Below are 18,146 nucleotides of genomic sequence, written 5' to 3' on the forward strand. Positions count from 1 at the left end.
TCAGGTTGAACCCGTGACCCGATCTGATCCGATCCGACCTATTTGGAGGACTCGTGGGTTCAGGTCAAGTCCTAAAATTGGACTCGTTCCATTTTTTCGGATCAGATCTGGGTTTATTGAATTCAAACCCGACCCGATCCATTTGAAATTTGGATAATTTTGAATTTTCAATCCTACGACCCGACCTGACCTAAATCTATAATTTTATCTGGACATGTGGGAGTGCAAACATAAGTTCTGAAGCAAATAATGGGTTGATCCGAATCAAACCTAAATCGAATCCAAATTTTTTGGGTTGGATATGGGTTATACATGGATCCAATCCGATCCGAATGATCCGTTAGGTCAAAAATTGAAGCGATAGACCCGATCCAATCCGATCCGACCCAATTTCTACTGGATTGGATTTGGATGTAAAATTAGGATCCGAACAAAAAATCAGATTAGGTCGGAGTCACTCATGACCTGACCCATTTGTACCCCTAACAACTATAAGCGTTAAAAATTCCACGAAATTAACATAGATCTTTCCATGCTCTAAATTATATGGTAGAATAGATAGCCATTACATTGCCAAAATCCCATATTAATTTGAAATTCTATAAGGTCGGGATTCAAGCTTTTGTGGCCTAAGCTGAAGACTCAAAAAGGCATGACATTAATCATTTGATAACGAGCCTTACACCATTGTGGCATTCACTAATTTTGGTTAAAAATAGAGGCTCCCTCGACATTCTTCTCAACACCTTTAACTCCCAGATGACCCCTTGCTTGTACTGCCGGACCAACCCACCGTCCACCCAGTAAAAGCAGCAAGGCTCAGTTTGCTCTGCACCTGAAAGCCGGGGTACTGAGGACGGTGGAAGGCCCCAATAGAGGCCCCAAACCGCTGTTTTGGGGTCCACCGCTGCTCCGATTCACTCTCACGTACAGCTGTGCGCTCGCATGGTCACGAAGTTACGAGGCTTATCCCATGCGCCCACCCAATCATCGCAATTACTTGTCTTTCCATAGCTGGTTTCCAGGAAGAGAGAGAGGGAGTGGCAATACCATAATATACATCAAATAAGGTGGCCTTTTGGTAGTCAGTGCCTCCATATAAAGATTGGATTACTTGCTCCTTGTGGCTCCAGTTCTTTTCTCTTCGAATAAGAGGGGAAGAACATAAACTACCAAGATTTTTTGAAGGGGAAGATGGAGGACAAGAAGGAGGTGAGAGCAAAGTTCGTTTTTCTCTGTAAATTTCTTTCTCTCTTTTTTGGTTTTGATGGTGTTAGTAACCTCTATTGTTCTGTTATTCGTTGCGAGTAAGGTTTTTTTTTACTTGTTTGGAGTAAGGATCAATCAAAATTTGGTAGATCTTTGATGAGTTTTAGCTTCTTTTCTTCCTATCTTTTAGCTTGAGGAATTTTCCTTTTTATAGGCTCGTTCTGGTAACTAATTCCGAGATTTCTGCTGGTTGATTTATTCCATCTTCAATTTTTTGATTTCTCTGGGCATGCTAACACGCTCTCTCTGCATCGTTCTCTTGAATTTAAACCTTAAACGTTTTAATTTAGTGATACTCCAAGATAATTTAATACATGTACTCCCCCCCTTTCATGATAGATGCGTTTTTTTTTCTTGTTATTTCTTTGCTGTGTTTATTTTTTGAGACATTTCATAACTTCCTGTATCAATAAAATTGATATCTCCTCCTCATGCTTATTTAATCTAATAATAATTTTTCTTGGAGGAAATAAATAGCTCCAGTTGTTCGAATTTTTTTTGTTGTTGTTGTTTGATTTTGTTGTGGGGATTGGTTGCAGCAGAGCAACGCGTGGATGTCCGTGCCGGCGTTCGGGGACTGGGACCTGAAGAACGGGATGCCGGACTACTCCTTGGACTTCTCCAAGATCCGCGAGACGCGCAAGCAAAACAAGAGGGACATCTCCCGCACCAGCCTCGGCAACGAGGACGACCTCAACCCGCAGGACCACCGCCACCAATCCCAGTCGCGGGACCATCACCACCGTCCCCGTACTCCCCCCGTCGATCTCCACCGTCCGCACCACCTCCATCGCCGCGACAACTCCCCCACCGTAAGCGCACCATCTCATTCCTTCTTTCCTCCCTCTTCTAATTAATATTATTAAAAAAAAAATCAAGCACTGCCTACCAAAATCGTCCACTTCTGGCCGTTGATGGCCCCGCCGGCAAACGGAATCGGGTTGGGAGGGGGGGGTGGGGAAACGGGAATCGTCTTACGGGCGTGGGATGACGTGTCAGATAGGGCGGCGGGCCACGGAAGCAAAAGAAGGGCGCATCCCCAGGCCGAGACGAATGCGAGTGGAAGAAGCAGCTGGGATCTTAGCGGTACCCAGACGAATTAGATGCAGCCAGCTGTTGCAAGCTGTCATTTCAGAAATAGACGCGTGTTGTAGTCAATAAAAGTTACACGTGGAAGATTAGTTTAAAGCCATACGAATGACTGACGCGATACTGTAGACTAGTGCGCATCATTTTGCTATATAATAAACGGCTGTAATTTGACTTGGTTTTTATCGAGAAATGTACGGAAAAATAGGATCTTGTATACTTGTTAGTGTAGGCTTTAACTACTTATTGGTCATGTGCTTGCAGGGGAGGAAGAAGTTCATGAGCTACTTCCAATGCTGTATACGAGCATGAGATGCTGGCTTCCGCGATGGCTGCATGCCTGTGGGAACTCGGGATCATGACACCCACAACCTCCAAGTTCTTTTTTTTTTTTTTTTGGTGTGGCGATGTATGTTTGTGGGCGAGTACTTGTTCGCTATACATGCTTGAATTGTCTTTCCGGAAAAGAACGAAGTATTTACCTTTCCAGTTCATGCTTAAGTATTTAATTTCATGCTTGGAATGTTCGTATACGCAACAACCTTTGACGAGCAAGTAGTTGTTTATGTTTGGGAGGTTTGACCGCCCGCAATCAAAGCAGCTTTCTCTCGGTTCGCCTGCATGAGATGCTCTTCTTCATTGAGATCGCTGAATGCCAGCAGAAAAAGTTTTGCCCTGAGATGCATGAAACTGGAGAAGCTTGCATGGGGTCATGTTATCTTAGCTTAGCGGGTGACAAAATCTTTGGGTTTTGGGAATATCCTGATATATATCTGGAGATAGGAAAGGTTAGGATTGCCATCTAATGAGATCTAGACTTCCATCCCCTAATGAAGACCTTAGATCATGTCATGGCCCTTAGATCATTTCATATTGATAAAGCAAAAATATTCCTAGGTGTTTTCAGCAATTGTTCTTATCATCATGCCAATACCAGAATTATTAAGTCTTGATGGAATCCAAAAGGAAATACAAAGAAATGAATACCTGATAGGACAGTAGTGGGGAAGCTTGTCTAGTATTTTCAGCTCTCCGAGCTTCATTTGGTCCATCTTGTTCGCAACGTAGATGCACGAGGCGACGAGTAGGTTGAAGGTATCTCAGCCTTATATCATGATCTTGATCTTAGTGTTTTGAGAATATAGAGTTGAGCTTTAGGAGGAGACCTCCAAAGTATTTACTTTGAGAGATGGTATGCAATTCATCATGCTGGCGGGATTAATGTGATCAAACTAAAAAATTGCTTAGCCTGCATGGAACTTTTACTATAGTTAAAAGCTGCTTATATGGTTTTCATCAAAGGAGGGGGGGGGGGGGGGGGACTTGCTGCTAATATGGTGCTGGGTGTCCGTTGAGGTTGTAACCCCTTCAGGGGTAGTTTCTCCACTAGAAAGTCTATATTTCTCTTAGTGAAAAATGGAGTCTATCCGGTGGTGTTTAGCAAACAAGAAGGGTTGCAAAGTCATGCTCTAGAGAGCTGCATATTATAGAGGGTTAAGACCAACTCAACTACTGTTGTACACTGTTTGACAGAATTAACCTGAACTGATGTGACCAGCCAATTAATTCTTCTTAAACTATTGCTTTCACATTTCAGTAACATGTTGCTCTATATGAAAATTCCCATGGATGTAATACATGGACAGGGAGGTTAAATTGATTGGCATTGGGCTGTTATCGTCTCAAAAATGGAATCTTAAACCATTGCTTCATTAAATTGATTGAGTTTGGTTCTATGCGACCTTGCTCTCTCTCTCTCTCTCTCTCTCCCCCCCCCCCTCCCTATTTTCTAATCCTAGGTTGATTTAATCATGCGTAGGTGGAAATATCATACTTTACTATGCTCTCTCGTGTAATTTAATTATGAATTTAATAGTTATTGAGATACCAAAACTTAATATTGATGAATTTTATGAAGGATATGATTTTATTATTTCCCCTTCGAATGCAAATCCTACCTCTCATTGATGAAGCAAGTCTTTTTTAAAATTTTAAGCTATTTTCATTTCTTCTCGCTAATTCACTTGAAAGTATAACTATTGGATATATTGATTTGCATGGCTAGCTAATTCTATTACTGGAGAATCGCAATTTTGGAGACAGTAGTTAATACACACACACACACACACACACACATATATATATATATATATATATAGACACATACATATATTGGAAATTTAAGTTTTTATTTTTTTAATCATCATCTATTTAATTCATAGCTAATAAAAATGTTTAGAAATCTCTTTAAAAGACCAAGAATCATCCAATTGGAATAATGGATTTTTCAGTTTTAGAACCTTTTTATTAGAAAAATATTTTGATTAGGCCTTCTGTAGATGAAGCTTCTTGCCTGGTGGCCCATTTAACATTCCCTCGGCAGCTCAGCTCATATCCCCGGCGGTAACCATAACTGGTCTTCTCACTTTGTGTTCTCCTCCGTGCTCCACTCCTCCGCCGGTAAGTTAACGATGACCGATTCCCTCGACGGGTCCCCGGCCGGCCCCCTGATCCCCCAGCTCCCGGACGACCTCTCGATCCGGTGCATCGCGCGGGTGCCCCGATCCTCCCACTCGGCCCTGGCCCTCGTATCGCGATCCTGGCGCTCCCTGCTCCGCTCCCCGCTCTTCTTCGCCCTCCGGTCCGACCTCGGCGCCCTGCAGCCCTTCCTCTGCCTCAACGTCCGCACCCCGACAGACCAGTCTTGCTGGTACCTCCTCGACCCCGCCGACCGCTGGAACCCTATCCTCCTCCCCGCCCCGCAGCTCCCCACCGTCGGCTCCGCCTGCGCCGCCCTCGGCTCCACCCTCTTCGTCCTCGGCGGCTCCCTCCACGGCGTCCCCTCCGCCGCCGTCCAGCTCTTCGACGCGTGCCGTCGCCGCTGGTCCCTCGGCCCCCGCATGTCCGCCGCCCGCGAGTTCGCCGCCGCGGGCGCCCTCGGAGGCCGGATCTACGTCATCGGCGGGTGCCTCCCGCCGGCCGATGCCTGGGCCGAGGCCCTCGACCCCGCCTGCGCGGCTTGGTCCACCGTCCCCAGCCCGCCCCACCTCCGGGAGAAGTGGATGCATGGCAGCGCCGTCCTTGCTGGGAGGCTCCTCGCGGTGGCAGACCGAGGAGGCGTGGTGTACGATCCGGCGGCGGAAGTGCCCTGGCGCCCCGTGCCGGCGGCGCTCGACCTCGGGTGGAGGGGGAGGGCGGCGGTAGTGGGAGGGATTCTGTACTCTTACGATTACCTAGGGAAGATAAGAGGATACGATCTGGAGACCGATGAATGGAAGCAGGTGGAGGGGTTGGAGAGGGAGTTGCCCAAATTCTTGTGCGGCGCCACTCTGGCGAACTTGGGGGGATTGCTGTGCGTTGTGTGGGAAGGGAAGAGGAGAGGAAGGAGTGGTAGCAAGGAAATGGAGATTGAATGGGCAGGGATCGAGGTCTTGAAGACTGACGATGGAGGGCTGCAAGGTTCGATTGTGTGGTCGGAGTCTATCATTCTGGCAGTCCCAAAGAGGTCCTCGGTTGCTCACTGCGTGGCAGTGGAGTTGTGACCCTCCAAAAATTGAATTCTGGTATGTGATTGTGATGCATTTCACTTCCTGAGTAATGCATCAACTATAGATTAAATATTTTAGTTTGCTGTCTTAGTTTATGTGATGTCCAACTTGGATCGAATTGTGTGCTTCATGGCCGGTACATAGTTGTCTGCAACGTTATATCTTATTGAGGGTATTGAGGTTGACAGGATGAAAAGTTATATAGTATATATGTTGTGGCTTCATGAAGGCAATTTAAGTTTAGGCTAGCTTATTAGTCTGCTTAAAAATTGCAACTTTATCTTGATCCCTTTAAAAATTCTAGATAAGACTAAGGTGCTAGTGTGGGTTGCAATGATCACAGTTACATATACGGCTATTTGAAAAAGAAAACAAATTTGCATTTGGGTAAGTGATTGTCTATTTGAAGAGCAATAGACAGCATTGTTGATAAATTAGGGCTCAATTGGACTTGATAGTTGAAAGACTCACTATTAGATGGGTCGTGAGTACAAGTTCCATGACATGTGCAACTTCATGATTGTGTGCGTGGCATTTAAGGAGGCACTTATTAGAAGGATTGTTTTGTAAATTAGACCATGACTCATAATCATATAGAAAACTGCATACTAGCTACACCCTGAACATTTATATACTAGGAATGTATAAATTGATACAAGAATTAGAAGAATATGAGGATGATGAGGCTGAACAAAACAAATAAATGAAACATAATGAGGCAATAAGCTGTCAAGGAAAGGTTATAAGAGAACTGAACAAACATGAAACAGCAAACTAACAAAGAACATGGTTTCATAGAGGTTCTGATTAGCCTGTCGTTTTCATCTCATTAAACTTTCTTTAGTCATTAAGTTATTAATGTCATTGATTATTTCTTTGAAAACCTAAAACATACCTATGTCCTAAACATAGATTTTTTTTCTCTTACTTTGCCCTTGTTATGTACATTGTCATTTGCTTTTTGAGTATCTCTTATTGTTTGACCAATTGAGAAATCCTGAAAGCATGAAAAGAATGTTGAAATGCTGGATAAACATGACAAGACACCTATGACATTGAACTTAATTTCCATTGACATCAAGCGATTTTAATCAGCCTCTCCTAGTAATCTCTTTAGACTTTCTTTAGATCACCGTTACCAATACAATTATTCATTTGCTGAATCACCTAAGTGATACTACTGTCTTTGTTCTACCTATGAGAGTGCTTTATAGGAACTTCTTGCTTTGCTCATTTTCTTGAAAATATGCACCAACTTTTCTACAATTGCGACACAATTCATGTGGAGAAAAAGCAAGACTTGATTCTGAATATGTTCGTCTAGAAATGAATCAGTTGACGATTGGAGGTTGGATCTCAGCCAAATCTTAGAAGCAAGAATCTTCTACTTAGGGTACCGAACCCATTTAAGAATTGATTTGGAAACTCATCCTGATATCAATTTCCTTGTTCAATAACATTTTTAGTAGACTTGCCTTTCACCCACACCAAAATGTGCTTCTGCACCTGAACCTATTTCTAGTAACTAAGAGCCGTATTATTTTCTGGGGATAGTTGGAAATTCTTTGCATGCTCTTGCACCTTCTGATTCTTGGTTTAAGTTTGATAGAGGTTGCTCTACAAGTGTCAAAAAGAAAACTCTTCTCTACTTCGCACTCTAGTTATATCAAGCAATAACTTATATCAGCTGGGTAAGCCACCCAGAACAAATTTGGAATTCATCCTTTGATGAACTATCCTAGCCTTTAGGATGTAAAGGATGACCTATTATTAGGTTTCCTCTTGTAAGTGAATGTTCTCCCAGGTAGTCAGTTTCGATACCTTCGCTTGCTAGCAAGCCCAAATGGGTTCTTTGCTGCCAGATCCATGTAACATACTAATTTTGCTGATCTATTAAACTTAAAAGTAGTTTCCACTTTATCTTCGACAGCGGCGGAATGAGTAGAGGAGTTTGGTAGTAGTAGATCTCCATTGTATCTTCAGAAATATTCTTACTTTGTCTCACTGTCACCTTGATCATGATCATTTCCACTGCAGAAACAATGCTCTTCATAAAGCCCTTCATCTTTTTCTCCAAATGAGCAACTACGGGCTTGGTCATGCTCTCATAGCTTTCTTAATGGTTTCAATGTGAGCCTCCATGTTTGGTATGTGTTTCTTTCCTTGCATAAATATGATGGAGCCTCGACCAGAAAGACTTGGTTGCTCTAGTAAAAACAATGCTGTGATGATGGAGTTTCTAAGCTTAATGACTATTTGTGATGATGGAGTCTCTAGTATTTTATGGGATTTTAGATCACTACGAAGATGGAATAATGATTGTGGGGTTGGTTTGGTCCTTGCTTGAAAATAGCTTAACTTCCACAAGGCTTTGTAGGAGGTAGGTAATAGAAGTAAAACTAATCTCTTTTCCATATACAAGGGGAAAGGTGACCCAAGATCCAGCAAGCAGCATGCTGTATTCCGAAGCCTTTCTGATTCAATTTCATTTTTCCCTCCCGTTTTTCTGTTTTTACTTGAGTGGCAGCATGGATTCCAAGTGCTTTACTGGTTTCCCTCTTCAAATAATAAAGTTCGATTCCTTTAAAACTAGGCTTAAAGCTTTCAGCACTCACTTGCATCCTTGGAGTTCTATCTCAGTCCTTTACCTATCGATTAAACTCTTAATCAATCAAGATCTTAAATAGAAACCAATACACAGCAGACAAGGGCGCATCACTAGGAAATAGAAGAAAATAGTTAAAATATTTCTTATTGTAGTTGTTACTAGTTTCCAAAGGCATCATCTTTGTCATAGAACCGTTAATTGAACCCCTTCATCCTATATTCTACTTTTTATTACTTCCTACTCTTTTCTCTCCTTTTTCCATTTTTTCCTCTTTTGTCTGCCTCTTATTTTCTTCATTTTCACCTATTTCTCCTTTATCTATCTTCTCCCTTCTCTCAGTTCTTTCCACTCATCTTCCTTCTTGGTAATACATTCCTATACCGTTATTTGAAACTGTTATGCTCCTTTATCCTCCTAAAATTAGCTGAAGGCTCGATTCGAACTTTCTTCAATTAAGTGGGAGAGGACATGTTTTGGTCCAAATATTTTAATTTTTTGGCCTTTACTGAATTGAACTCAGATGTCGAAACAGGTAGGCACATGTTTCCACTTGTATGTGATGAAACCAATTTAGTTTCATTCAAAATACATGAGTTTGGACCAAACCACTTATGGATGTCATTCATAGACATCTATAGTCAGAAATCATCTTTATATTGTTAGATTGTATGCTGACTGCATCTATACTTTTTTGTTTACTACATAATACCTATGTATCATATTGATACCATACTTCTAGTTCTGATGTACAAAAGAAATACATTTTCCTCTGAAAGACCTCTTGGCTAAAATTGTACCAAGTGAAACTAGATGTCAGAACTATGCTGGTCTAAGGCTGCGCAAAACATTGAACCAAAATTTTCAGCCTATGCTTTTATAAGGAAATAAAGGGAAGAAAGAAAAGGAGAGCTAGGAGTCATAAAAGCATTATTGCTTATTAATGGGAAGACTTAATATTCTATGTGATAGTCAAAGCTTAGATTACAACTCTGCTCACTAAGGATCCAGACGTAACTCTTCTATAACATGTAAGAAGACTGTCTCTACTTGTAGTCCACCAGCCAGAGGTGAATTGATGATCCATAGGACCCGCATATATAAAGTTAGTGAAAAGGTAGCCTGAATCTCAAACCTATGATTAAAGGGGTTTTGCAGTTAACTCACTAGCCTTAGATCAGCCTTAGATCAGCATAGTTCACGTCTGACCTGTTTGTTATCCCCAATGGAGAAGTCAAATGTAGGTGCCAGACACTGCTGGCTGCAAATTATCTGTCACCTCATTCCCTTGTCTAAGTTGAGGGCATGGTTTAGCTCTGCTGCACATCTAAAGCATGCAACAATGTGTTCCGACTCGTACAAACTGCGAAGCATGGCAAGACTTTGATTCATGTTGGTGCATGATGCAGTGGAGGTCATTGGTCCATGCTCAAGTGATCACACACTGGATGCAAATATGGAAGTACCAAGCATGTCATGCATTGCAATATGCTCTACTGAAAATATTTTGTTCACCTTCACATGGGACCTAAACCATGCACTTAAGTAGCTCTCTCCTGGAAAGGCGCTACCGTAACTTTTACAAAATCAGTGAGACACGTCATGCCCATGACAAGCAAGTTGCCTCATGGGATCTAGTTATTCTTAATCTGGACACATTATACATTTGTCAAACAGTCTCTGCATGTCAGAATTTTTGTACAGTAGAATCTGTCACCAATTAATTTAATCTTGCCCAATCCTAACCAGGGTAAAAAAGAACCAAAAGCAAGTTGATTTATATATGCTCTTTATGTTCATTTTAATTGACAGCGATAGATTTTCTGATAGGTTATGCTTTCAAAAAACTGTGATGACCATATCACTAGTTCAACAGTTAGTGGCAGCAGTCCTGTTTCTTGTTTTTTTTCATTTTTTTGGATTTCTTTTTTTAAAAAAATAAAAAAAATAGATCAGCTGCTGCATTCCAAGGTTTATGTCGTTTGCTCTGTGTCCTACATCTATGATATGTTAGCTTAATAACAGTGCTATATTCAGCTCAAAATTTTACTTCTAGAAGCAGGTGTTTGACTAATTTATACTGACTAAATTAATTTTGCAGGTTGATGTGTAATTCTGTTACAGTATGCAGCTCCCAGAGATTAATATTACCGGGATATACCCTTATGGTTCTGCTAGCAAGACCGTGAAGTGATAGGGGACAAATCGGATGATGGAAAAAGATTGAAAGACAAATTGGATGATGCAAAAAGATTGAAAATTGAAAGGATCGAACCATGTGATTTGATTATCATGTAAACAAACCTGGTGCAGGTAAAATTCTCATGTATTTTCAATGCTTGGCTTTTTGTGTAAAATTAAAAAAAGATTATGCATGTGTAGCATGAATTATTAGACCAATCAATTATCAATTTAAGCTGTGAATTAATGGTTTCTTCATGGACACAGCTTTATCCCTAACCTGTTGTTTTCCATTTGCCGAACGCCCCCTAGTAAAAATTTCTTTTGGCGGGGTTGACAATTTATCGACTCCGTAGTGTCTCAAACCATGTTGCTAGGTGTTGTTCTGGAGATATTGAGCTGCACTGCTAAATAATTCTTTTGTTCACACGTGAGCACAATTTTGTTTTTGGTGATTACTTCTGTTTTAGCCGGTAAGAATTCATTTAAAAGAAAGTTGATAATATTAAGCATGAGAGAACAATTGCTATAATTTGTGTTAAATAAGAGCGTTCTTTTAATCAAAGAAAGGAAGCAGACAGATGATAAAAACATGCTAGGTCAATGTTCTAAAAAATTCACTTCATCGGCAGCCAAAGTTTGAATTAAATTAACCTACGGCAGCAGCACCATCTTTGGCCCTGCGGACAAGGCATACATGGAAGGCCTCAAAGCACTGAAAAATATAGCTAGGTAGGGTTGAAGATGAGATTTTGGATGTTTTCGGGGCATTCAATATATAAATTTAATAAGTAATTTGTATATGTTTCGAATTCATCTTTATGTTTCAGATAGACTATTTATATGTTTTATATGATTATATCTAAGATGTTATTAAGTAACATCTATGTGTGTTATTGAAATTGATGAATGATTGAGACCCAATCCAACAACTAATAATCTAATAAAAACATCGCAAATATTTTCTCTGTCTTAAATTATTTTATTCATCCCAATCTAACTTAATTAGCATGGCCTTGCTCGACCTAACTTGACTAACTCGACCAATCCACGTTTAGCTTAAGATGGGAGTGGATTGGGTCGGGAATCCCAACTCAAAAAGACCAGGCTGGGTGGGGTTAGGGAAGGAAGGCATGGAGGTTGAGTTTTTTTGGTCAGTATTTGCCCTCAACCTGATCTAACCCATCCGAGCTGTAGTCTCACATTGGACCATGGTGTAATCACTGGATCACATCCATGTACGTAGGGGCCTACATGATTGCACGATGTGCATTTTAACAAGGTGTTTTCATTAAATGGGTTAAGTTTTTGTTTTGCTACTTAATATCCAAGACAAAGGGGCACGATTGCAGCCTGAACTTGATAACACCCAATACCGATCCATTTAACCTCCCTTCGACCATGTATTAAATTCATGGGAATTTTTATATCGAGCAACATGTTACTGAAATGTGAATAAAATGGTTTGAGCTTGACAATAGCTAATTAGCTGATCATATCTGTTCAAGCTACTTCTGTCAAACAGGATTTAACAGTATTTGAGTTGGCCTTAACCCTCATGTAAATATGCAGTTCTCTAGAACATGACCTTGCCCCTTCTGGTTTGCTGAACACCACTGACGTCCTCTATTTTTCCACACAAAATATAGACCTTCCAGTGGAGAAACTGCCCCAAAAGGCCTGCAACCTAAACAGACACCCAGCAGCAGGTTCCTCCATCGCCCCCTCTTTTGATGAAACCATATAACCAGCTTTTAACCATAGAAAAGCTTAATGCAGGCTAAACAATCTTTTCATTTGATCATTTTATCCTTCTAGCATGCTGAATCATATACCGTCTTCCAAAGTACTGCATCCAATCAGATAAAATTGTGTAAACTCCATTGAACAGGTCTTAGAAATGAAACATGTTCAGTTAAAGCAAAATCAGCCTATCGCCATAAACAGTAAATCCTCATTTATTCAGCTAAAACCAAAAAGAAAGTTTTGACGTTCCAAATGAGGTTGAGTACTTATTTAGCAATACCATGAGATCATAGAACATCCATTAACTGGTAATGTTAACAGGTTCAAACCCCTTCTCTATCGATGCTTTTACAGCATCAAGCACCAGCTGTGTCTTTCTAGCGATAGTAGGCCATTTTTGATCTGGCTTGCAGCTGGAATCTCTTATGCTTCCTGCCAAGCTTGAGAACTCCTGGATCATTAGGGCTTCCTGTGGCAGTTCAGTTGAGACATCATGCTCGCTAGGCAGCGGTTTCCATCCAGTCTGGAGCTCGGCAAAGCCTGAATCTGTAGCAAACCTGAATTTAGCATGAGTCTCCTCAAAAGGTATTACAAAATCGCTTAAATGAAGGGTTCCTCTTGTTCCCGCAACAGAGAGTTCCATTGTCAGATGAGCAAGGAAAGAGCAGTAGAAGGTTGCTACTTTGCCATCATCCCATAGAAGAGTAGACCCACATGACAAGTTTACACCAGCTTCATTCTTCGCCAGGCCATGGTGCGCAATTGCAGTCTTGGGAAGTTCGTAGTCGGCAGCCCATAGGATTGAGCGGATGCAGTACCACCCAGTGTCACCAAGAACCCCGAGGCCATCAAGGTCAGGCTTCACTCGGATGTCATTCTGAAGGAAATCAGAGTCTCCATGAAAGCTGAAGATGCTGTGAATCTGCCAGCACCATAAAATAATTAAATATATTCACATGTACCTGAGGTCTCATTCATTACTTCTAAGGTGGGAACGAACGGGCAACAAATAAGGGACACACCATAACCTATATCATTAAGGTGCCAATAAAATCCCAAGATAATGTTTATGGCAGCATAGCAATTGATGGGATCGAAATGGAAAATGCAAAACTCGAGATACAGTGTGCTGATTAGGGTATGCACTCTGAATAGCCAAAAGACCATGCGCAACAGTGCAGTATATGATGACAAAAAAATCTCCTAAACTTTTTGCAAATAGAGGAAGAAGTATCACTCAATATCTTGATCCTGTTATGATTCGTCTGTAGGTACCTCATTTAGACCCGCTGAAGAGAAAAATGCAACTTAAAAAGGGACCTAACTTACAAGAAAATTGAGAGCACAATGAGCTATAATTTAGGCCCTTCTGAAGGAGGGATGATAGACAGAAGGATTCAGTAAGTAGTGGAAAGCGTCTTACTTCCTCCATATTTCCTCAAAAAAGATAGACATGAGGAAGAGCACACATTTGTCTCTTTCTTTATGAAGACTAGACATGTTCATAGGTCAGGCCAAGCCAGGTCTAGGCCGGGCTTTGCCCAAAAGATCAACACAATATTCTTAGACTCAGGCTCGGCCCGACCCGGCCCAGCCTTCAAGCATACCATCTAGGACCAAGCCCAACTCTTACTTGGGCTTTCGGCTTTGGCCCGAATCTCTAGCTTCATGACCATTTTTAATTTTTCCAAAAAATACCAAAAATACTTTAAAATATTTTTTAAAAAATTAAATTAGAATAATTAAATATTGCCAACAACCTACAATATGTCTATTATCCTATTAAGTTTGTGTATCAACAAAAATTGTCATCTAAGTCAAAAAACACATTAAATATAAATAAATAACACAAAAAAAAGAAAAATATCGGGCCGAGTCAAGCTCTAATCCCCAAACCTGAGCCGGCTTGTTTACTTTCTAGATTTGGCTTGGTCTGGTGGGCCTAATTTTTTGGTCTAAGCCTGCCCAGAAGGTTTCGGGCTCAAGCGAGTTAGGCCGTCCAGCCCATGAACAGTCTGATGAAGACCTCTATGTGGACTAGTAATCTAAATAATGACTCCTTATTTCCAAGTCTGAGTTTTTCAATATTCCTACAGGACCCCCGCAACCCGAACCCCCAAAGAACCCAAAAAAATTTCACAAGGTGCATTGGCATGATTCACAAAGCTTAGATCTCATTTCAAAGCAACCCCACAGAGTCCACGGTAAAGGCTTCCCGCTTCCCTCTATGACATGGAAATAACACAAAAGGAAATTAATTGCTGAACCATTCTCAACCCAGTCATTGCTTCTTTATGAAAGGTGTTGCACCAAAACTAGACTCACAAGAACAAAGTGAAAACTACAACTAACTTAAAGAAGAATTCAATCAAAAGTTGGAGATATGTCAACTCAAAAAAATGTACAGCATACTTTACAAGTAGATAATGGTTATGAAAATATCACCATTAAAACACTTTTTCAGTCCATGATCTTCAAACATTCATGCAAAGTTGCCCTCAGATCTGAAATATTAACTCGCATAGTCTTCTCAAATAGAGTTCAAAGTCATTGGGAAAAACCTTTGACAAATACAATTATATGGGAACAGAAGGAAAAGCTTTTAGTTTTCATCTTGAAAAGGTCTTTGAAATAGAAAAAATCTTGAAAGACTAGGAGACCAAGATGAACTATAAGAGCACTTGCTGAAAGACCACTTTGGATACATAGAGCATGAAACAAAAGAAGAGGTAGTGAAAATGGAAAAGATAATTTAAGTGAGAGTTTATTGAAAAGCAGAATGTGGATATTCAAGCATCCAAAGACTTCAATAAGGATTTGATCCAACTAAGAATCTAGTCCAGACACTACATCTGCTCTAGATCGCTTATGTAGCCATTTGCTAATCTAGTGTTCAATTTAGGAGGTCAACTTAAGCCTATCATCTCGAAGAATTGAGACCTAAGAAACTACAGTTTAGCATCTTTTAGGACACCACTGATTGTACTTAGCTGCTCAAAAAACTTACGCCCGATGATTTAGAATGAATGTCTTATATAATGAAACCAAGATTCACCATCTCGATACTAGATTCCATACCAGCACCATGCTAGTATAGTGTTGGTCCTCTACGGGGACAGTTTAGTGTACCAAGACTTGGTTATATACCAATACAGTATGGTATGTCCAATATGGGGAACCATGGATGAAACCTTTTTGTTTTTTCAGATTGCTTATAAAATCTTCAGAGCTGTTGACAGCAAAGATATTTTGCTTTTAAAAAGAGTGAAAGTAAAAGAAAGGTATGGCACAAGTTTGTGCAAATATTATCTTCAACATCAATCCCCATGTGCTATTTCGCTAAATTTGTAAATAAATAAAAACACAAAAATAACAACATTACCAAGCATACACTTAGATTGAGCTTACTGGGATCTGTATGTTATCCCACGGTATTAACTGAAAACATCGATCTAACCTCTTTATATTATTTAGGTGTTCTTGAACGTTAAACCAGAAAATTTCAAGCACAAACTCAGACAACAATATTGAGCAATACATAAGCAACAAACTCATCATATGAAAGATTTGCCACCTTTTCATAAAAAAAAAAAAGTCAAAATCATTTATTTGAAGCCAAGTAGGTAAGATATTCAATTGATAAGACAAAAGACAAGTAGCCAAGTAGGTGAGATATACACACCCATGAAATGCGCTGAACAGGGGAAGTTAGGATGAAAGAGGGTAGAACACTGAAAGGAGGGATGTTCTCAATCACTGAAGCATCCATAAAAGGTCCACCAAAATACAAGCTTTTTATCAAAAATCAAATCCAAGACAAGGAAAAAAAAACATTTTTTTGGAAACGCAACCCGAGAAAACATAGGCCATGGATTAACAAATTAGTATGATTAGACCTGACTAGATTTGACCATGGTTCGGTCCTAACCGGAGAACCGGACCGGATCCGAACCGGACTGGAATTGGAACCATGTTTCACGGTTCTTAACCGAACCGGAACCTTGAGGAATACGGTTCGGTTAAGGTTCCAGGTTTGATGGAACCGGAACCGAAACCGGGCATGATCCGTGCGATCATTACCCCTCATAAATCCCTATAAAATTCCTAATTTCCAAACTAAAAAGAGAGATGCAGACAAAATCCTTCAAGAAAAGAAGAACCAAAACTCGGTCGAATTAGCATCCACATATGCACAATCGCTCAACCAGATACCTTGTCTTAAACTCCTAATTTGCAAAGCCAGAGACTAGAAGGAAAAGAAGTTAATTTTTGAAGAAAAAACATCAAACATTCGCCACAGACAAGTCAATGAGGATGATCCACTCAATCAGCTTCCAAATTCAAACTCAAAAATCTAAAAAAGAACACTTTTTAGTGGGGAAAAAAAAGAAGAGAAAGGAACAACACGAATCACCGTTCTAAGCTGGCCGAAGCGGTCGGGATCCGACAGGAGCTCCCTCATCCTGGCCGTCCGTGGGTGGTGCATCCACATGGTGGTGTCCATGAACTGCACCCCGCAGGACTTGCAGGCGTCCAGGATCCGGTCCAGATCCGCGGCGCAGAGCGCCGTCGGCTTCTCGAGGAGCACGTGCTTCCCGCGCTCCGCCGCGGCCACCGCCCAGCGCACGTGGAGGCTGGTGGGGAGCGGCACGTGGACGGCGTCGACGTCTCGGTCGTCGAGGACCGCATCATAGGATCCGTGGGCGCGGGTGGCCGGCGGGAGGCCGTTTGCGGCGATGAACCGGACGGCCTTGTCGAGGGAGCGGCTGCCGACGGCGACGATGGTGGCGTTGGGGGAGAGGGCGATGGCCCGGGACACCTTGCGGGCGATCTCGGCGCACCCCAAGATGCCGAACCGGATAGGGTTCGCTTTGTCGGCCATCTCTCTCTGCGCTGTTTCGTTGGTGCTGCAGTGATGAGTATTGAGTACTCTCGCTCTGAAGTTGGAGCTGAGGTGGAACGTTGACCTCGTTGTTTGAACAGAATCACGGGGCCAATAGATTAATCTCGAAGATTCTGATTCTCAGCTTTTCCACTGCAGCGGCCCGGGTTATGACCGATCGCGACCCAACTTAGTTCCCTATTTAGGTTTGAATATTGGATTCACATTCTATCTCATAGAACATCAGATTAGGTCAGATCTACAGTTATAATTTTTAATCATTTGAATTGGGTCGCATTCATATATAACTCAGTTCCAATCTAAAAAAAACAGATTCGAGTCAGGTCCAGTTCAGATCCGAATGAAGACATGAGCCAATATTCTAATGACTTTGCTTACACCGCAAATATTTGTTTGCTGAAATCAGTAGCGTAGTCCTCTCATTCCCTTCCTACATTGTTTCCAGCTTTAGGCGCCTCCTTTCTCTTCTAAGATGGAATCACAGCCGTCTTTAATATGCTTTATTTTATCGAGTGTTCTTCCCCCATCCATCTTAACTTAGGCTTGCTCATCATCTTAACTCTTCTCGACACTTTAGCAACCTTTCTCTTCTCCATTATTTCAGCATTAGATGTGATGATCATCCACGGCTAGGTCTCTCCATCCCTTCTACGAGTGAATTATCATTCTTTTGTGATATGACCTCATATGTTTAGTGTTTCTACTTGTGTGATGATCTTGAATAGTTTCCAAACCCATGACCAGGAGACTATAGTTTCACCTTTGAGAAATACGCATCGAAAAATGGTACATGAAAAAAAATCTA

General features: G+C 41.2%; 3 protein-coding genes across 6 annotated transcripts; 2 read left to right on the top strand and 1 right to left on the bottom strand.

The window, feature by feature from the left end:
- Nucleotides 1-1,069: 1,069 nt before the first annotated feature.
- Nucleotides 1,070-2,891, top strand: LOC120103699. 4 transcript variants are annotated; one of them, XM_039130011.1, is made up of 3 exons: nt 1,070-1,212; nt 1,809-2,081; nt 2,623-2,891. In XM_039130011.1, the coding sequence occupies exons 1-3, from the start codon at nt 1,195-1,197 to the stop codon at nt 2,668-2,670; spliced, it is 339 nt and encodes a 112-aa protein (XP_038985939.1). In that variant the 5' UTR covers nt 1,070-1,194; the 3' UTR covers nt 2,671-2,891. The 4 variants fall into 4 exon arrangements, with proteins under 4 accessions (XP_038985939.1, XP_038985940.1, XP_038985942.1 ...); XM_039130012.1 differs by having other exon boundaries at nt 1,076-1,212; nt 1,812-2,081; XM_039130014.1 differs by lacking the exon at nt 1,070-1,212 and adding an exon at nt 1,215-1,237 and having other exon boundaries at nt 1,812-2,081.
- Nucleotides 2,892-4,578: 1,687 nt separating this feature from the next.
- On the top strand, nt 4,579-10,971 carry LOC103700899 (F-box/kelch-repeat protein SKIP6-like). The gene is made up of 2 exons (XM_008782799.4): nt 4,579-5,921; nt 10,613-10,971. The coding sequence occupies exon 1, from the start codon at nt 4,830-4,832 to the stop codon at nt 5,898-5,900; it is 1,071 nt and encodes a 356-aa protein (XP_008781021.2). The 5' UTR covers nt 4,579-4,829; the 3' UTR covers nt 5,901-5,921; nt 10,613-10,971.
- Nucleotides 10,972-12,041: 1,070 nt separating this feature from the next.
- Nucleotides 12,042-17,375, bottom strand: LOC103700691 (uncharacterized oxidoreductase At4g09670-like). The gene is made up of 3 exons (XM_008782586.3): nt 16,853-17,375; nt 12,719-13,360; nt 12,042-12,541 (listed from the first exon to the last, which is right to left on the bottom strand). The coding sequence occupies exons 1-2, from the start codon at nt 17,318-17,320 to the stop codon at nt 12,740-12,742; spliced, it is 1,089 nt and encodes a 362-aa protein (XP_008780808.2). The 5' UTR covers nt 17,321-17,375; the 3' UTR covers nt 12,042-12,541; nt 12,719-12,739.
- Nucleotides 17,376-18,146: the final 771 nt, after the last annotated feature.

The sequence above is a fragment of the Phoenix dactylifera genome, chromosome 9 (assembly GCF_009389715.1).
Source record: "Phoenix dactylifera cultivar Barhee BC4 chromosome 9, palm_55x_up_171113_PBpolish2nd_filt_p, whole genome shotgun sequence".
NCBI classification, from domain to species: Eukaryota; Viridiplantae; Streptophyta; class Magnoliopsida; order Arecales; family Arecaceae; genus Phoenix; species Phoenix dactylifera.